The sequence below is a fragment of the Gymnodraco acuticeps genome, unplaced genomic scaffold (genome assembly GCF_902827175.1).
Source record: "Gymnodraco acuticeps unplaced genomic scaffold, fGymAcu1.1, whole genome shotgun sequence".
Classification (NCBI taxonomy): Eukaryota; Metazoa; Chordata; class Actinopteri; order Perciformes; family Bathydraconidae; genus Gymnodraco; species Gymnodraco acuticeps.
In genome coordinates, this window is record NW_022991219.1 from 2,012,070 (window position 1) to 2,032,167 (window position 20,098).

The 20,098-nt window shown below is 45.3% G+C and overlaps 1 protein-coding gene across 1 annotated transcript in view; it reads right to left on the bottom strand.

The window, feature by feature from the left end:
• Positions 1-897: 897 nt before the first annotated feature.
• The window catches only part of LOC117561638 (sialic acid synthase-like), a 31,963-nt gene continuing 12,762 nt past the window's right edge, over positions 898-20,098 (bottom strand). Inside the window, exon 6 of the mRNA XM_034239173.1 lies at positions 898-1,762. Coding sequence (XP_034095064.1) covers positions 1,559-1,762 — 204 coding nt within the window. The 3' untranslated portion in view covers positions 898-1,558. The remainder of the gene's footprint in view (positions 1,763-20,098) is intronic.

Consider the following 20,098-nt stretch of genomic DNA (forward strand, 5'->3'; position numbering starts at 1 on the left):
TTCGTAAACCGAGAGGCTGTTTGTTTGTAAGTAAAGCATCTAGCTCCTAAGAGAAGATGCTAGATTCTAGCATTGTTCAATTTGTGTTTGGTTTAATACAAAGTTTAGTATATTTAACATGAACAAACAGGCTCCTACATCTGCAGATGGTGTTGTCAGACTGATCCACATACAAAACATCAGATTACAGGACTCTATTATTTTTATTGGGGTGCCTCTGCTGAAACAGAATTTATAGTTTTATAGACTTTGAAAGATTAAATAATTATGGCTTATAGTTAATAATTGCTTTATTTCTACCTTGTTTAATGTTTATTGTGACCATTTCAGTGTTGTTGACCACAATGATGTTACTGCAATTACATTTCTTATCAGGAGTGATTTAACAAATAGGAACAGACCTTAATTTGTCAGATACTCTGAGAGAACACTGCAAGACTAGAACCAGATGTTGTTGTGCACCCTTAAAAAAATAAATATTGCTTCTTGCAATTATTATTTATTTACTTACATTATTATCTTGAGAATATTTTGAGTGCCGATGTATCTCAGGACATCATTTTGTGTGTACAGCTCTTTTAACAGATCCTCTGATCTATTAAATGCAAATACATTTGTATTTATTTAAGGAGGGACAATGTACATTAATCAACATGAGCACCGGAGTCCATCATTTAAATGTGCCAGATTAGCCATAGAGGCTAATTTCCATCTGCAGTCTAGATTTTAAAACACTTTGCGCAATACACAAATTATAGCATGCTATGCCAATTTCCAGATAATTCCATCACATCTATAAAAAGAAACCTATCATGTCAAAGAAAGTACACCATGAATGTGGAACGCACAGAGCTGATCTGAGCATCAAAGCAACATTTGAAAGACAACCAAAGTGGAAAAGGTGGAAGTTCTGGCAACATTTATTTATTTTCTGCACATCATAGATCTCAGATTTTGTCAAGTAAAGTGTAAACATCCTACATCTTGCAACTGTGATTAGAGGCGTTGTTGGTGTCAGCATAAAGACTGAAGAAGCAAAAGAAGGTTCATATTGAGAGAAGAAATTCAGCCGTGTCCCGGATGTGTACATATTTCTTCTTTTGGTTTTGTTTAGTGTCTGGCTCCAGTAGTCTTAAAGAATGAGTACAAATACAAACTTTGCTTGACATCACACAATTAAAATGACTGAGTTGTTACGATAAAAATACACCTAATGTTTGGCAAACTGGGTCTTTGTTCATACTGTTGTGAAATGGGGAGCTTCATGTGTTCAATCTTAATTTAATCTCTTCAGTGAGGGCTAAAACTATAGTGCAACATTTGTAAAATAACAGCCTGTTGAGCCAGAAAGATAGTATATTATATAAAGGCAGCTTTTAAAAAAGGTAAAAGCTTTAAAACTGTGTAATTATGCAGGTAGTTACTGATCGTCCATGACTTTAATGTCAGGAACCTCAGCAGCAATAAGTTAATTGACCATTGCACAAGCTCCTTTTGAATTAGCCCCAGATAAAATTGATTATATTGCCACTTTCAACCCACTTCAAATCTTCCATCCTCAGCACTTCTTGCAGTAACCCTCCACCACCTCTGGCAAGACGCTGTCGTCCTCCTCCATGTCCTCTGTCACGGTCTTACCGACCAGCTGGAAGATGTCCTCGGCAGCGACGCCCATAGGCTCGGCCACTTTCACCGTCAACATGTCCAGAGTCAGGACAATTCCCCTGGGGATCTTTACCTTCGCCACCACAGACTTACCAAGCTGGAAGACAAGGAACAACACTCTTATTGTTATCATGGCCAAGGTTGAAGGAAAAATATGAAAAGTAACATCTCCAATGTTTTCTACAGGGAGACACCTCAGTCGTTTTACAAACAAATGCCTTTTTACCAAATTAAGTTTTCTGATATGTTCTTTTTAAATATGCAAATGAGGAATTATCTTTTCAAGAATTTACCAATTTGCATACATTTCCAGAGCACAAATCTAAAAATCTAATATAGCCAGGCGAAAATAGCCCGTTTCATTTTGTCGACATATAAGATGGTTTTTTTTAACGGAGGACATTTGGGATATGTCTTTTTATTGCTCCATAAATCCGAAAATACTTCAATTTTCACTGTTTTATCTGGAATAAATTATGTTACATTGTTACGGTTGCTGTTTGTCTGCTCATTAATCTGCCTGTGAGTGTTTTCAGCTGTGTGTGTGATTATGCAAATAAGCTGTGTTGTTGCTTCAACATCATTGGCTGCCCAGCCTCTGGTCCGCCTCTGAAGATGGTGATTGGATTGACGTCGTCCAATCGCAGAGCACAGCCGGTGCACACCTGCTGGGGAGGAGTACAAAGGCCGCGGACTATCTTCACTCTGGAGGCTCTGTTGAGGAATAGACGCCTCTCGCTAGTTGCTCGTCGTTCTGTGTTTAACTTGTGTGGTCTTATTGATTGTGATAAATTCTGTTAACAGGGTTTAACTCGTATGTGCTTAGTGTCGTGTTGATGTATGTGTTTAGAGTAGAGTGTTCAGTTACCTTATTTAGCTGTGTTTTCTTACAGCTTCCTTTATTTAGTTGTACCACTTTTAGAGTGAGGTTTTGTTTTGTTCTCTATATTGGTATTTATTTTCCCTGTATGCCTTTAGACTCCTTTTGAGTCCTCCTTTTGTTTGGTTATCAACCTGTGTCCTTTAGGCTCTTTTGTTTGTTTCAGGCTGCCTGCCTGCCGTTTTGTTTCACCCGTTTGTAATAAAACCACTTATAACTTTTACCAATTCCACTCTGGTTTGTGTTGCTTCCCTTTGGTTCCCCTAGCCCAGTAGGGAACGTAACATACATAAATCAGGCTTTAAACAGTATATGAAGACAACTGTCTTTAAAAAACCATGAGGATTGAAATTCACTGACACTGTTGTAGCTGACGCTCAAAGGTCCCTTCATGCCCGGCGCCGTGGGAGGGCCAGGGAGGGCCAGGCCCTCCCATTTGATATTCCTGCCCCCCCCCAATAAACACGTTTTTTATTATTTAAAACTTTAAAAAAATATATATAATTTTTTTTTTCAATTATAAATAAAAGGTGAACTGTTATGCTACGATGTATATGATGTCAGATAGTAACTAAACAAAATCGCAGGCTACGTCAAATAAATTCATGTGTCTGTTGTGATTTGTGATTCGTTCACATTTAGACCAATCACAGAGTCACACTCTGCGGCCTATTCTGGATTTGTTTATTGTGCATTCTGTAGACTCCCATTTCTGTTTGAATTACAAAATGGACTTCAGAAATTGGCTTAAAAGGTCTAAGGATTTATTAAAACGAAATAGCGATGAAAGAACTGCAGCCGATGGTGCTGCTGGCGACCCTGCACCTGCCGTTGCAGCAGCGCGCCTTAATGTCACAAGCTTGACCTCGGCAAACCCCGGGGCTGAGTTAGCGAGCCCAATCCTTGACACATCAAGGCGGGCCGTCACCAACGCTGTCCTCCGAGGCACAGCTCCTTGTGCCCCATACCATCACCACCTGCGTTGCCACACCCTGTACCACACCCGCCAGCATCATCATCCTCCTCCTCCTCCTCCTCCTCCTCCTCCTCCTCCTCCTCCTCCTCCTCCTCCTCCTCCTCCTCCTCCTCCTCCTCCTCCTCCTCCTCCTCCTCCTCCTCCTCCTCCTCATCCTCCTCCTCCTCCTCCTCCGTGACGGAGCCTCCACGACAGACGCTACCTCGCAGCACATCAACAGGTACTATTGGGTCGGCAACCGCTCAAAGACCAACAGCCCCAGATGATCTTGGGGTTAATAAACCCAACCAGGTGAAACTGGATCGTTATCCAGGGAGATTGTTTTCAGGAAAGAAGCGCACTTTAGCCGCTGCATGGTACAACAACAGACCATGGCTTGAATATTCGTTGAAAGCAGACGCAGCCTTTTGATTCCCCTGTAGACAGTTTAAAGTAAATACGTCTTCATCTGATGCGGCTTACTGTCAAAGGTTTTTGCGACTGGAAACACGCATTACAGACTGATAAAGGACTGCTAAGGCATGCCGCATCAAAATAACACATTTCATGTGAGAGTTTGTGGAGAGAGAGACATTTACGCGAGGAAACAAATAAGGAAATGAGTACTTTGGTGCAGATCAGCTGGCACGGAACCGTTATTACGTGTCAGCTGTCGTTGATATTATAGCTTTTTTAGCTGTCAACCAACTCCCTCTCAGAGGTGACCACGATTCACTCCACAGCATGTCCGAGTCAGGCAGTGGGCTCTTCCTGTCGCTGTTTGAGTATACGCTGCACAAAGATGCAGAGTTGGCCAAAATAATGGAAAGCATTCCCCACACAGCAACATACACCTCTCACGACATGCACAATGCCGTCTATTTCTCTCCGAGTGCAACGATGAGGAAGCTGCCATCCTTAACCAGTGTGCCTTGCTCGTGATTTACCAGTGTTTGTGCTGCCACGCACACAATGTTTCAAAGTGGTTTCTATGTTGTCCTTTATTTGTGTATGTATTTGCGATAAGTGTGCGTCTTTGCGCGATGCTGTTATATATATATATTGTGCCGCAGGCCCGCAGCACGTGACAGTTTTGTGTGCCCTCCCATGAAAATCATATGCCCTCCCTTTAGATTTGTTCTGGCGCCGGGTCTGGGTCCCTTAGTATTGTTTTGTCCTTTTTGAAGAGTGTTTAATGTATGCTTGAACTTTGTTTTATTTTGTACAAATTATAAGAGTTGTTTTTCCGGAAGTCATGTGACCTATTGCCCCGGATGTTTATATTGTGTTTGTGAGAGAGTAAAAGGGCGGTAAAAGTGTCAACAATGTGATAACGTAATTCTACTGCTGGTCTACAAGGCAAACACGTTTTCACGGTGTTTCATGATTGTGCAAAGAAGAGAATAAACGTGATTGTTTACATCAGTTCGATGCGTAATGTTCTTTCAAGACCACAGTAGTTACAGTGAAAACGTAACCTAATCCATCCAAACGAGGTATTCGATCCTGCTGCAAGCTACAGGCTAAAGAGGTGAGAAGCTGTTCTCAATCCTGCTGCAAGCTACAGGCTAAAGTGTGCTAAGCTATTCGATCCTGCTGCAAGCTACAGGCTAAAGACGTGAGACGCTGTTGCTGTTCCCCATCCTGCTGCAAGCAACAGGCTAAAGAGGTCAGACGCCGATCTCAATCCTCCTGCAAGCAACAGGCGTATCGTGTGCGAAGCGGCGCTTCATCGGACGGTGTGCTGCGTATCCCGTGCGGACGACAGGCTTCATCAGACGGTGTGCTGCGTATCCCGTGCGGACGACAGGCTTCATCAGACGGTGTGCTGCGTATCCCGTGCGGACGACAAGCTTCGTTGGACAGAGTGCTGCGTATCCCGTGCGGACGACAAGCTTCGTTGGACAGTGTGCTGCGTATCCTGTGCGGACGACAAGCTTCATCTGACTGTCTGCTGTTGTCCCGCTGGAACACGGGCTTCAGTGTGCAGCTGAGCATCTTCTCCTGGAGCGAATTCAGGTTTCTGCGTGGCTCTTCATGTTGAACTGTACTTTTAAATGTAAACCTCAAATAATTGATGGATAGTCCCACAAATAAGGTAAAGGTAATAAAGACTTACGGCCCGTCTACACTACAGGCGTCAAAAAAATGCTTTCAACACTTCGCCCATTCATTTGAATGGGGTGACGTAGGATATTTCCAAACTTGCCGAACTGCATTGTGGGTAGCATGGCAAGGCGTTGCAAGCATCGCGAGCGTCTATCGGCGTCAAAAGTTGAACAATGTTCAACTTTTGAGGCTCGATGCTTGCTCGAAGCTGGCGTCAGCCAATCAAATCCCGTTTTTGCAATTCCCGCCAGTACAAGCGCTAGCCAATCAAACCGCGTGCAAACTGGGAGAGCCAGACCGCAGTTCATTTCCTCATATTCCAAACGAGAAATTACGGTAGCAAATCACCCGGTTCTTTACGACCAGAACTATTTACCGGGATACAAACCGGAGGAACCAGGCATGGAGGGAGGTGGCAGAGACAGTGGGTGAAACTGGTAGGTTTTTGCCTGTTTGGGGAGTTTATATCCAGTTTACTTCGTTTTAACATTGCTATTGCTTTGTATGTCGGGGGCGGGAGATTCATGTGATTGGTTGTTGGTCGCGTTGCTCGCAAAAAATCGCCAAGCTTCAGACACGCCCAGCTTCAAGCTTTTTTGACGCCTGTAGTGTAGACGGGCCGTTATTAGTATAAAGTAAAGAAAATATATTTAAAGTTCCTGAAAAGTAACTGTTATTGTTAAGGGTTATTACTGTTAAGAATTGTATTGGCTAAGTATTCCAAAAGTTGCCATTCCTATGTCTGTCAGTCTGATTTAATGTCGCTACATGAAAAAGAGCAAAGCTCAGACTTTTAAGCAGAAGAGAAAGATGAGAGAAGAAGTGCTGCGTCTAAAAAATCAGAGACAAGAGTAAGGAAATCCTCTCGAGAGAGACGGCTAACACCAAAAATGCAAGAACTTAAAGAGCAAAAGTTAACTCAAAAGGAAAATAAGTTCAAAACGGTGTATGAAAAATGGAAAAATTAGGTAAGAGACATTCGTACTAGACTTAAAGGAGAATGCCCTGAGTGTGACATGTATAACATGATGGACGAAGTTGAGAGGCTTGAATCCGAATTAAAAGACTCGCATGACAACATTCGACTTCATACAGCACCTAATCAGGAAATTCGCAGGAAAATTGATGCATGCTCAGCTGTAACTGCAGATCTACTACAGTTAATGAGAGTAAGGTTAACTGAAGATGCAGGCGACTTCGACGCTGAAGCAGAGAAATCAAGGTTACGCATTCTGCTTAACAATCAGTATGCTCGGTCCATATATGGATCTACAGCATCTAGAGCCACTGCACCTAGCTACCGTTCAGACCATATCTCAGAGTCACCTAGTATTTCAGCCAAGAGAGCAGAGACAGTTGCACAGTTAGCTGCAAAGAGAGCTGAAATGGATATGGAAGCTGCTATTGAAGCTCAACGCCAACAACTGAAGAAACTTGAAAATCAAAGAGACCTTGATGTCATTCAGGCAAAGTTAAATTTAATGATGCTAGCCCATCTTTTCCTCACTCTGGAAGTCAAGAAATGACTAAAAATGAGGCACATTTAGTACAGGCGTTGCAAGAAGCAATGGCTCTCACCCGACTTCCAGTCCCAGAACCCACTGTATTCTTTGGTGATCCATTGAAGTTCACTGAGTCTAATAGAAAGGCGATGCTCTAACCCTGTACTGTTCTACCTGCAAAAGTACATAGCAGGGGGGGCGAAATCTGCCCTTGAAGGTAGCTTCTACAGAAAAGATGAGGAGGCCTATGAACAAGCATGGGATAGGCTGAATGCCAGATCATTCGGTCATTCCTTTGTTGTGCAGCGAGCCTTCAGAGAGAAACTCAACGGATGGCCAAAGATTGGGGGAAAGGAGTATCTCAAGTTGAGATAATTTAGTGATTTCCTTCAAACATGCAGCAACGCTATGCCTCACGTTAAGGGCCTACAAGTTCTTAACGACTGTGAAGAGAATCAGAAGATGCTAACCAAACTTCCTGATTGGTTCACATCAAGGTGGAACCGTTATGTCACAGAACAGCTGGATTTAGGCAATGATTATCCAAGCTTCGCAGAGTTTGCCAGGTTCATATCAAAGGAGGCCCATATAGCATGCAACCCAGTGTCATCACTAGTCACTGTCATCTGGTTGTCATCACTCTGAAACCCTCAGCAGAAATGCCTGTAAGAGAAGCAAAAGGGCCAAAAGCAAACACATTTGTCACCGACGTGGAGGCTTCAGACACACCTTGCATTGTGGCTAAAACCAACGTAGAAGAAACCAAGTCAGAATATGCAGAGGAAGTGAAGAAAAGGAGCATGGCAACACAACTGAGTGTTTTTGCTGTGGAGAAAATCATTCCATGTTCAAATGCCAAAAGCTACTTGAATTGACTGTGGAGGAAAAGAGAAAATGCATTCAAGAAAATAGGCTGTGTTTTGCATGCCTGAGAAAGGGACATGTCTCCAGAGACTGCAAGAACAGAGCCATGTGTGGCATATGCAAAAGGGGTCATCCGACTCCTTTGCATGAAGAGCGTTCCTCAGCGGACAAACCCTACACACACAGCAGGTTTGAAGGAAATACATCCTCACTATCATGTTGTGTGAATGGAGGTGAAGGTGGGAACACATCAATGATCGTGCCAGTGTGGATTTCATCATCTAACACTCCTAATTCTGAAACTCTGGTGTATGCTCTATTGCAGTGGTTCTCAAACTGTTTTCAATAATGTACCCCCTTTGAAACAAATATTCTGCCATGTACCCCCTGACCAGCGCAAAAACAATTTGTTAGGGACAAAATGCCTATATAAAGTGGTACAGTAGGCTACAGCCTTGCACCATCAGTGTCTGATTTATTAAAACAACAACATTGTAACTGAGAAAAACTTAAATGCTACATTTCAAATGTTTACAATCCATCACTAAATTAATGGAAAACCAATTTTAACATCATGCAATAACACTAAGACGACATTAGTTGCATTGAACTGATCTTTTTAATAAGTTGTACTTACAATGTAGTGAGAAACATGGGCTTGTGCTTCACTGAGGATCTTTGTCATGCTGACAGGGAGGCAAACTGCAGTTATTACACTTCGCGTTTTGAAATATGTGTAACTCTGTTCATATAATATCCACACTGCTCAAACTTCCTTACTTTTCCTAAAATTGGTATATTTATTTATTTATTTATTTTGGGGCGTGGGGAATGAAGAGAAAAAAATATATGAGCATGTTATGAGCATGGGATTTTGACCCCTCATATAAACATGCATAAAGCTGCGCTATACTTTGCGTCCACACGCCGTTGCCAAGCAACGCTTACTGTTTAGGTCCTTTGATAAGCAGGCAGTCATATAATTAACTAGAACTAGTTAGATTTGATAGATTTTGACATAAATGCGAGTGAAGTATAACCGGACGCGAGAGAGAGATCAGAGAGCAGATCAGCTGCTGTTGACGGAGAACACGCAGCTCTGCATGATCACAGCTTCGTCACTGTGACGGACCGGTGAGCGGACCAAAATACACTAAGAGTTAGACCTAACACACTTAGCTAGTTAATCGACTCTGGAACAAGCTAAACTAGTTATAAATATATTTATTCTTTACTGTCGGGTCATTTATTACAGGTTCAGCGAGCTGCACGAGACTGACGGGCTGTCAGGAGAGGGAGAGGAAAAGAGAGCACCCCATTTATTGTTCCCATTTTATTATCCAGAATTATTGTATACCTTTGAATAAAGTAGTTCATCTACTATTAGCAGTTTGTTTAAATGCATTAATTATGTTTTCTTTTTTTCATTAACATAAAATAAAACTCACGTACCCCCTGCAGTACTCCAACGTACCCCTAGGGGTCCGCGTACCCCCATTTGAGAACCACTGCTCTATTGGACACCCAAAGCAGTCACACCTTTGTAGAACAGGAGGTTTGTGAGAAGCTGCAAACAGAGATGGAGCCGGTAAAACAAAAATGATCGACTATGATGGGAAAAGACTCAATTGTAAAGAGTCAGAGAGTTTGTGGACTCAAAGTCAGAGAGTTCACCTCAAATACCTCCATTGATCTGCCTCCAGCTTATACAAGGGATTTCATTCCACTTGAACGTGCGCACAGCACCAAACCATAGGTATGGTTTACCAGCACCTTACCGTGGTAGAGAGGTGTGTGTGCCCTGATGAACCTGGGGGCTGTGTTGTCTGGAACCTTGTGTTCCTGGTAGGGTCTTCCATGGCAAATTGGTCTCAGGCAAGGGGCCAGACTAAGATTGGTTCAAAAGACCTCATGAAAGAACAACAAAGAAGTGAGGATACCCGGCCCAGAGGAAGCCCGGTATCCCCTTCTGGAGCCAGGCCCAGAAGGAGGACTCGTCAGCGAGCGTCTAGTGGCCGGGCTTGCCACGGAGCCCGGCCGGGCACAGCCCGAAAAGGCAACGTGGGCAACACCTCCGCTTCTCCGTCCCACGGGCCCACCACCTATGGGAAACAGCGATGGGGTCGGGTGCGCTGCCAGAAGGGTGGCAGTGAAAGCAGAGGGTCTCGATGGACCAGACCCGGGTGACAGAAGCTGGCTTTGGGGATGTGGAACTTCACCTCTCTGGGGGGGAAGGAGCCGGAGCTTGTGCGGGAGGTGGAGCGTTACCAGCTGGATCTGGTTGGGCTCACCTCTACGCACAGCGTCGGCTCTGGAACCTTACTTCTGGACTTACTTCTATTCTTTTCCGGAGTTGCTCAAGGTGTGAGGCGCCGGGCGGGTGTGGGGATACTCACACATCCCCGGTTGGGTGCTTCGTTGTTGGAGTTTACCCCAGTGGACGAGAGGGTCGCCTCCCTACGCCTGCGGGTTATGGGGGGGGAAACTCTGACTGTTGTATGTGCTTATGCACCAAACAGCAGTTCAGAGTATACAGCCTTCTTGGAGACCCTGGAAAGAGTCCTGTATGGGGCTCCGGAAGGGGACTCTTTAATCTTGCTGGGAGACTTCAACGCACATGTGGGCAATGATGGAGACACTTGGAGGGACGTGATTGGGAGGAACGGCCCCCCTGATCTGAACCAGAGTGGTGGTTTGTTACTGGACTTCTGTGCTAGTCATGGATTGACCATAACAAACACCCTGTTCGAACATAAGGATGCTCATAAGTGTACTGCGTGGTACCAGAGCACCCTAGGCAGAAGGTCCATGATCGATTTCGTTATCGTATCATCGGACCTGAGGCCGTATGTTTTGGACACTCGGGTAAAGAGAGGGGCGGAGTTGTCAACTGATCACCATCTGGTGGTGAGTTGGGTCGAGTGGCGGGGGAAGCCTCTGGATAGACTTGGTAAGCCCAAACGTGTAGTTCGGGTGAACTGGGAACGTCTGGAGGAGGCCCAAGTTCAGGAGGCCTTCAACTCACACCTCCGGCGGAGCTTTTCGGGCATTCCTGTGGAGGTTGGGGACATTGAACCAGAGTGGTCGGTGTTCAAAGCCTCTATTGCCGAAGCCGCGACTGGGAGCTGTGGTCTCAAGGTCTTAGGTGCCTCAATGGACGGTAACTAGTGGTGCACGATAATTATCGGTCCGATATTAGGAATTATGACGTCATCCCGATAAACACGATAAAAGTATTAATAGCCCCGATAATATACAATTTATTTTTTGGGTAAAAAAAAAAAGAAAAAAATACTGCGGTGTGGGTGGATTGGGATGAGGGGCGCTTGTTTTTCACTCGGCTCCTCCCGTTTTGCCAGTACTGTGGTATTAGTGGTTTAGGAAGAGGGGAGTTTTTCACAAATCCAGCGCTCCCTAACTCATGCCTGGCTGTGACGTAAATGGTGTGCGGCCGTGAAGCCAGGCCCAGGACAGTAAACAAACATGTCGTCGGTAGTATGGGACTATTTCAAAGTTTCAGAGTTAGATAGTTCGCTTGCTATTTGTATTAACAAATCAATCAATCAATCAATCAATGTTTATTTATATAGCCCAATATCACAAATGTTACATTTGTCTCAGTGGACTTTACAGTTTGTACAAAATATCAGTATGACAATACGACACCCTCTGTCCTTAGACCCTCACATCGTACAAGGAAAAACTTCCGAAGAAAACCCACAGTTTAAAGGGAAAAATGGGATAAACCTCAGGGAGAGCAACAGAGGAGGGATCCCTCTCCCAGGACGGACAGACGTGCAATAGATGCCGTGTGTAAATTGAAAAGATAATACATTTGCAACATAGGTAGTCCAAATGTTTGGAAATGCATGTGTGTATAATAGAAAGATGAATCCACGAGGATATCCATCCAGGACCTATGATCCAGGACCACAGCCACGACTCAAGATCCAGGGCTCGCAATCCAGGACAGAGGAGCGCAGGATCATCCATGACTCCGGATCCCGGCGTATATAGACACCAAAAAGAAAGACATTTGGGGAAGCTGGGTTAATCGGAACATGAGAGTACACAGGTATAGACAGAGATAAGGAAGAAGTAAGATGTCCCCCGACAAACTAAGCCTATATCAGCAAAACTAGGGGCTGAATCTAATCAGCCCTAACTATAAGCTTTATCAAAAAGGAAGGTCTTAAGCGCACTCTTAAAAACGGATAGGGTGTCTGCCGCCCGAACACAAACTGGAAGCTGATTCCACAAATGTGGAGCTTGATAAGAAAAGGCTCTGGCTCCCATTGTACTTTTAGAGACTCTAGGAACAACCAACAACCCTGCATTCTTGGAACGCAATGCCCTAGTAGGACAGTAGGGTATAATGAGTTCTTTAAGGTAAGATGGTGCCTGCCCATTAAGGGCTTTGTAGGCGAGAAGAAGAATTTTAAATTATATCCTGTGTTCTATAGGGAGCCAGTGTAAGGCAGCCAGAACAGGACGTAAATGGTGTGCGGCCGTGAAGCCAGGCAATGCAGAAGTTCCACGAGGAGGGAAAAAGGCAACGAGCTATAATACTTCCAACCTGATTAGTCACCTGAAACATCGCCATCGCTACGATGGTGTGTTAAAAGCGTACGAAGACGCCTGCGCTGCTAAACTAGCGGCGAATCTAAAGCCAGCTGCAAAGGCACCGGGGCTTTTACCTATCGACGAGGCTTTTGAAAAAGGCAAGAACTTTATTTGGGAAAATAAATATGGTCACTTTGAAGAGTTAAAACTGTTCTTGGCTTTGTTTTGTTCATAGTAGTAATGCTCATGTCATTTGCTCACTACTAGTCTTTTTTTTACCACCAGGTGTGCAAAAACTACAGGTACATTTAATATATATATATATTATATTATTATCGGTTGTCGGTATCGGTCTTGAGAAGCAGGAAGTTATCGGTATCGGTTTCAAAAAACCAATATCGTGCATCCCTAGCGGTAACCCTCGAACCTCCTGGTGGACACCGGTGGTCAGGGAAGCCGTCCGACTGAAGAAGGAGGCCTTCAGGGATTTGTTATCCCGGGGGATTCCAGAGGCAGTTGCAAGGTACCGACAGGCCCGAAGGGCAGCAGCCTCAGCTGTGGCCGAGGCAAAGCAGTGGGTGTGGGAGAAGACATGGAAAAGGACTTTCGGGCTACACCAAAGTTGTTCTGGAAAACTGTCTGACACCTCAGGAGGGGGAAGCAGGGAACCATCCAAGCTGTGTACATTAAGGATGGGACGTTGTTGACCTCAACTGATGGAGTGTTAGGGCGTTGGAAGGAACACTTTGAGTAACTCCTGAACCCGACAACTCCGCCCTCTATGTTAGAGGCAGAGCTGGAGTATGACGGGGGATCAACACCAATCTCCCGGGGGGAGGTCACTGAGGTCGTCAAACAACTCCACAGTGGCAAGGCCCCGGGGGTGGATGAGATCCGCCCAGAAATGCTGAAGGTTCTGGGTGTTGTCAACTGATCACCATCTGGTGGTGAGTTGGGTCGAGTGGCGGGGGAAGCCTCTGGATAGACCTGGTAAGCCCAAACGTGTAGTTCGGGCGAACTGGGAACGTCTGGAGGAGGCCCAAGTTCAGGAGGCCTTCAACTCACACCTCCGGCGGAGCTTTTCGGGCATTCCTGTGGAGGTTGGGGACATTGAACCAGAGTGGTCAGTGTTCAAAGCCTCTATTGCCGAAGCCGCGGCGGGGAGCTGTGGTCTCAAGGTCTTAGGTGCCTCAAGGGGCGGTAACCCTCGAACCTCCTGGTGGACACCGGTGGTCAGGGAAGCCGTCCGACTGAAGAAGGAGGCCTTCAGGGATTTGTTATCCCGGGGGACTCCCGAGGCAGTTGCAAGGTACCGACAGGCCTGAAGGGCAGCAGCCTCAGCCGTGGCCGAGGCAAAGCAGCGGGTGTGGGAGAAGTTCGGAGAAGACATGGAAAAGGACTTTCGGGCGGCACCAAAGTTGTTCTGGAAAACTGTCCGACACCTCAGGAGGGGGAAGCAGGGAACCATCCAAGCTGTGTACAGTAAGGATGGGACATTGTTGACCTCAACTAATGGAGTGTTAGGGCATTGGAAGGAACACTTTGAGGAACTCCTGAATCCGACAACTCCACCCTCTATGTTAGAGGCAGAGCTGGAGTATGACAGGGGATCAACACCAATCTCCCGGGGGGAGGTGACTGAGGTCGTCAAACAACTCCACAGTGGCAAGGCCCCGGGGGTGGATGAGATCCGCCCAGAAATGCTGAAGGCTCTGGGTGTTGAGGGACTGTCATGGTTGACACGTCTCATCAACGTTGCGTGGAAGTCGGAAACAGTACTGAAGGATTGGCAGACCGAGGTGGTGGTTCTCCTTTTCAAAAAGGGGGATCAGAGGGTGTGTGCCAATTATAGAGGCATCACACTACTCAGCCTCCCCGGGAAAGTTTACTCTAAGGTACTCGAAAGGAGGGTCAGGCCGATTGTCGAACCTCAGATTGAGGAGGAACAATGCGGATTCCGTCCTGGTCGTGGAACGATGGATCAGCTTTTTACTCTCGCAAGGATCCTGGAGGGGGCCTGGGAGTACACTTATCCGCTCTACATGTGTTTTGTAGACTTGGAGAAGGCGTATGACCGAGTTCCCAGGGAGTTACTGTGGGAGGTGCTGCAGGAGTATGGGGTGAGGGGGTCTCTACTCAGGGCCATCCAATCTCTGTACTCCCAAAGCGAGAGCTGTGTCCGGGTCCTCTGCAGTAAGTCGGACCCATTTCCGGTGAGGGTTGGCCTCCGCCAGGGCTGCGCTTTGTCACCAATCCTGTTTGTAATATACATGGATCAGATTTCGAGGCGTAGTCGTGGGGGAGGGGGTCTGCAGTTCGGTGGACTAAGGATTGCACCACTGCTTTTTGCAGATGATGTGGTTCTAATGTCTTCATCGGTCTGCGACCTTCAGCACTCACTGAATCGGTTCGCAACCGAGTGTGAAGCGGCTGGGATGAGGATCAGCACCTCCAAATCTGAGGCCATGGTTCTCAGCAGGAAACCGATGGACTGTCCACTTCAAGTAGGGAATGAGTCCTTACCCCAAGTGAAGGAGTTCAAGTATCTCGGGGTCTTGTTCTCGAGTGAGGGAACAATGGAGCGTGAGATGGGCCGGAGCAGCGGGAGCGGTACTGCAGTCGCTTTACCGCACCGTTGTGACGAAAAGGGAGCTGAGCCAGAAGGCAAAGCTCTCTGTCTACCGGGCCATTTTCGTTCCTACCCTCACCTATGGTCATGAAGGATGGGTCATGACCGAAAGAACGAGATCGCAGATACAAGCGGTCGAGATGGGTTTTCTCCGCAGGGTGGCTGGTGTCTCCCTTAGGGATAAGGTGAGAAGTGCGGTCATCCGGGAGGGACTCGGAGTTGAACCGCTCCTCCTTCGCGTCGAATGGAGCCAGTTGAGGTGGTTCGGGCACCTAGTTAGGATGCCACCTGGGCGCCTCCCTAGGGAGGTGTCCCAGGCACGTCCAGCTGGGAAGAGACCAAGGGGTAGACCTAGGACCAGGTGGAGGGATTATATCTCTTCGCTGGCCTGGGAGCCCCCAGTCAGAGCTGGTTGATGTGGCCAGGGAAAGGAAAGTTTGGGGCTCTCTGCTGGAACTACTACCCCCGCGACCCGACCACGGATAAGCGGGAGAAGATGGATGGATGGATGGATGGATGGATGAACGTGCGCACATTCCAACCTGCAAGACAGCCATAAAATGGAAACACCTTGCAGATATAGCTCAAGAGATGCCTCCACTTATAGATTGCTGTGTTGGATTACTGATTGGCTATGACTGCTCCAGAGCACTGGCCCCAAGGAAAATCATCACTGGTGGCGATTACGAGCCATTTGGTATTAAGACCAACCTTGGATGGAGCATTGTAGGAAGTGCATCACAGAGTGTGAATTCTCAAGATATGACTGGACTTTGTCATCGGGTATCTGTCAGGAAGGTGCCACTTGTAACGTCATCAGCCGTTATCAGGGTGCAGGAGTCCGATTTCGCGGACACCAGGCCAGAGGAAAAAGTCTAGAAATGCCTCTTACATTCAAAGCACGACCTCTTCTCCCAGACAACAAAAGGCTGGCTTTGATTAGACCACCTTAAAAAAAAAGGGAACTGGAAAGAGATCCTAAATTCAAAGCTGACTATGTGAAGTTTATGGATGGCGTCTTCAAAGATGGCGACGCAGAGAAAGCAGAAACACAACCAGAACCAGGACCGGATCTCGCAAATGGCCTTCTAGCTCCATTCATCCTTGAAGGAAAGAGGGTTCTGCGAGAGATGTGTGGAATCGGATAGGATGATCCACTGCCAAGCGCGGTGAAGCTAAGGTGGGAGAGTTAGATGAATGATCTGGAAAATCTTGAGAAGATTCAGATCCCAAGATGCTTCACACCTACACTTGAGCTACTGAGTGTCGACTTCATCACTTTTCTGATGCAGTAGTTGGGGGAAAATGGTGAACGCCTCAACAAGTCATCCGTTGTTGAAAGACCTATTCAGAAGTTAGTTGTTCTAATGGAGAGCAGTTAGGAAGCAAGCAGTTGCGAGAAATTTATATATTTCCTCGTTAGGCTAAGTGGCTAATAAAGTTGATGTAGCCTTAGTTATGTAAATGAAAATTGATTGCTCAAATATGTAAATGATATTGTGAACTTGCACTGTTCTATATGTGAGTTAAGGGAAAGACAAACAAGCGAAAATAGTTGAAAATTACCATTGATTTATTTGATGAAGATCATATTGTATATGTATTGACATCTGCATATGTGTTTGAAGGTAATTTTGGTGGGAGTGTAGCTGACGCTCAAAGGTCCCTTATTATTGTTTTGTCCTTTTTGAAGAGTGTTTAATGTATGCTTGAACTTTGTTTTATTTTGTAAAAATGATAAAAGTTGTCTTTCCGGAAGTCATGTGACCTCTTGCCCCGGATGTTTATATTGTGTTTGTGAGAGAGTAAAAGGGCGGTAAAAGTGTCAACGATGTGATAACGTAATTCTACTGCTGGTCTACTAGGAAAACACGTTTTCACAGTGTTTCATGATTGTGCAAAGAAGAGAATAAACGTGATTGTGGACATCAGTTCGATGCGTAATGTTCTTTCAAGACCAGAGTAGTTACAACTGTTAAGTTTGGTGTATATTAGGCCCCAGCCACACAAGGACGATAACGGTCATATCCGCTACAGTCAGACCCGGCGGCAGACATACATCTGTGGGCGGGCATTTCATTTATCAGGGCGGGCCCACCCCCCGACCACCAGGCCCCACCCCATTTTAACGTAACATATGTGCATAGCCTATATAGTTGCAGACAGATTTAGGCGTTATGTTTGTGCACGCAATGAAACCTTTTGAGCATAGGAAATGTACACATGTGCTCAGGATAGAGGCACAAAAATAACGCTACTTCAGCACCATGGATGGATTACCTATGAGTAATTTAAAACATTTAATTACATTACAGAAAAAAGCTGTGAGAATGCTGCATAATGTACTAAGAAAAAACAATGTATTGAGTCAAGGCTGTTAACATTTAAAGATGTAATAGAATATCAGACGGCTTTAGTTATGCAGCAAAAAACAGAATACTGCCAGAAAATATACAAATATAATATGCAAATGTATTTTAATTTCAGAAGATGAGCATCAGGAGGAAATTACATGTTAAACATCAGTTTGCACGAACTACTTTAAAGCAGAGGTGTGTCTCTTGGCGTAAAGAAGTGGAATTAAACAAATAACAAATAACAAATATATTGGCAAACATACAGTGAAAAGAACACACTGAAAAATACCCAATATTTTGTTCACATTAAAGCTTGAAAACAACGGCTTAGTCTACATCGTGATATGATTGTTTGCTACTTACACGATGTACTCAGGGTGGGCCTAATAAAGCTGTAGCCGACGTTTCCCAGATGAATGGAACCTCCTCAGCAACATCTCTTTCCACTCATTCTTGCATTTTTTTGTCAGGTCCTTCTCGAAACCAAGTTGGATTAAATTTGCTTTCCAAGTGTGAGACATGCTCCTTCGGTGCTCACTGAAAACGTTTTTCAGTGTGGAAAAAGAGTTCTCACATAAAGCTGTCGAAGCTCCAAAGGTAAGTGAAACCTTAAATGCGGGGAGAACACTTGGCATTGCCTCAAGCGTCGTGTGGAGATGACCAAGTATGTTTTTCAATGTCCATTTCCCATCCTCTGGTGGTGTGATGCTGTCCACGTGTTTCAGAATCAGCTTTTTGGCCACAATGAACTCAGCATCAACGAGCGTGGTTCCAGTCAGTTTAAGCAAAGGTTCCACTTTTTCGGGCTCCAGGAAGAAGCTGCTTTCCGGGTTGAGTGAAGCAATAGCCTCCATGAATGCGCTGTTTCGCTCTCCAAAGCGGCGCGCAATTTCTCCCGTAACTGCATCAATGCAGCTGTAAAACAGCCGCCGTTTCTCTGTCATCTGGTGGTTTTCTTGTGTTCCCACTCCCACTGTCTCTTCAACAACATAATCCTACAAAGTTGTGTTAAGAGTTCGCCTTCTCTTGGTGGGACCGGGATGGATAGTATCATCTCCTGCGCACTCACTCCACATCTCCGTGAACACCTTTTCGGTGCGCAGGGCCTCAACATACTCTTTGGCAGTGTTGACAAGCTGTACTGCCGTTTGAAGGTCCATTTCCTCTGACTGCATCATCCTGTTAGCTGGCTCAAGCAGGGACAATATCTTGCATATTATCTGGGTGTGGAATTTAAAGCTTGGCTTTAACATTCTGCTCAGCAAGTCTGCTGCCTCCATTCTCAAGTCAACTGGAAATGATGCAGAGTTTTCAACGTGTCGTAGTAGTTCCACTATATCCTGAAAAGATTTCAGAATAATCTGAACAGTGGCCAGGTGCCCTGTCCAGCGCTGTTCGAGTAAACGCTTCAGCGTGTTTCCCTGGTAATGTGCAGCAACGGTGGGCTTTTGTGTGAACTTGTAGAGGACATTACAGATGTTGAATAAATCCTCAATGGCTCTCTCACCGGACATGGCGTGAACAACGACCAAGTGCAGCTGGTGGTTGAAGCAGTGCACATATGGGATTTCTCTGCCCAGTTCATCTTGAAGGAGTCTTTGAACCCCACCGTGTCTCCCCGACATAAGACTTGCTCCATCGTATACCTGGCTGAGAATTGTGTCTGTGCTCAGGCCAGCTTTGCGTATTTCATCAATGAGTGTCTGTGTGAGGGTTTTTGCATCACCTGCAACTGCTGTGGCGATTGTCAAGAGCCTCTCTTTTATGACATAGTTCTCATCAACAAAACGCAGTACAATTGAAATGTTTTCACAGCCTGTTGGGTCTCGGGTTCCATCCATTTTGACAGTGTAAAAGGAGTCGCCTATTTCCTCAACAATATGCTCCGTTACAACTTTGCTCATCAGGTCAATTATTTCGTTTTGTATATCATGGCTTATGTAGGAAGCATTTTTGGGAATGGTGGGGGCAATTTTCGCGAGTTCTGGGTCCTTTTCGATGGTATACTCAAACAATGACAAAAATAACCCACTGCCAGACTTGGACATACACTCTAAAGAGTCGTGGTCACCTCGGAAAGGAAGATTGCTGGTAGAGAGAAAAGTCACAATGTCAATAATGGAGCCCACGTAATATTTGTTACGAGCCAGCTGATCTTTGTTGACAAGAGTTGTGATTTCCTGACCAGTCTCGATGCGCATTTGTTTTTCTCTCCACAATTTCTCACAGACTAAATGTTCCTTGGAAGAGCTGTGTTTGCTAAGACCCGTGCCCTTTTGTAAGGCATGCTTCCAGTCTTTGAAATCTTTTATGGTGAACGATGCGAAAAACCAGTCTCGCGCACAGAGATTCATTCAGAATTTCATAGCAAAATAAAAAAATTATATTATACTAATGTTTCAACATAGTTTAATACAAAAATAAATGGTATGACAAAGCCCTACAAATAACAACAATAAACATAATAATACAAACATTTAAAAAATATTTTTATATAATTATTTTTAATCAGCCCTGATTTCTCATGGGCGGGCCCAAATCCTGGATGGGCGGGCCCGGCCCCATGGGGCCCGC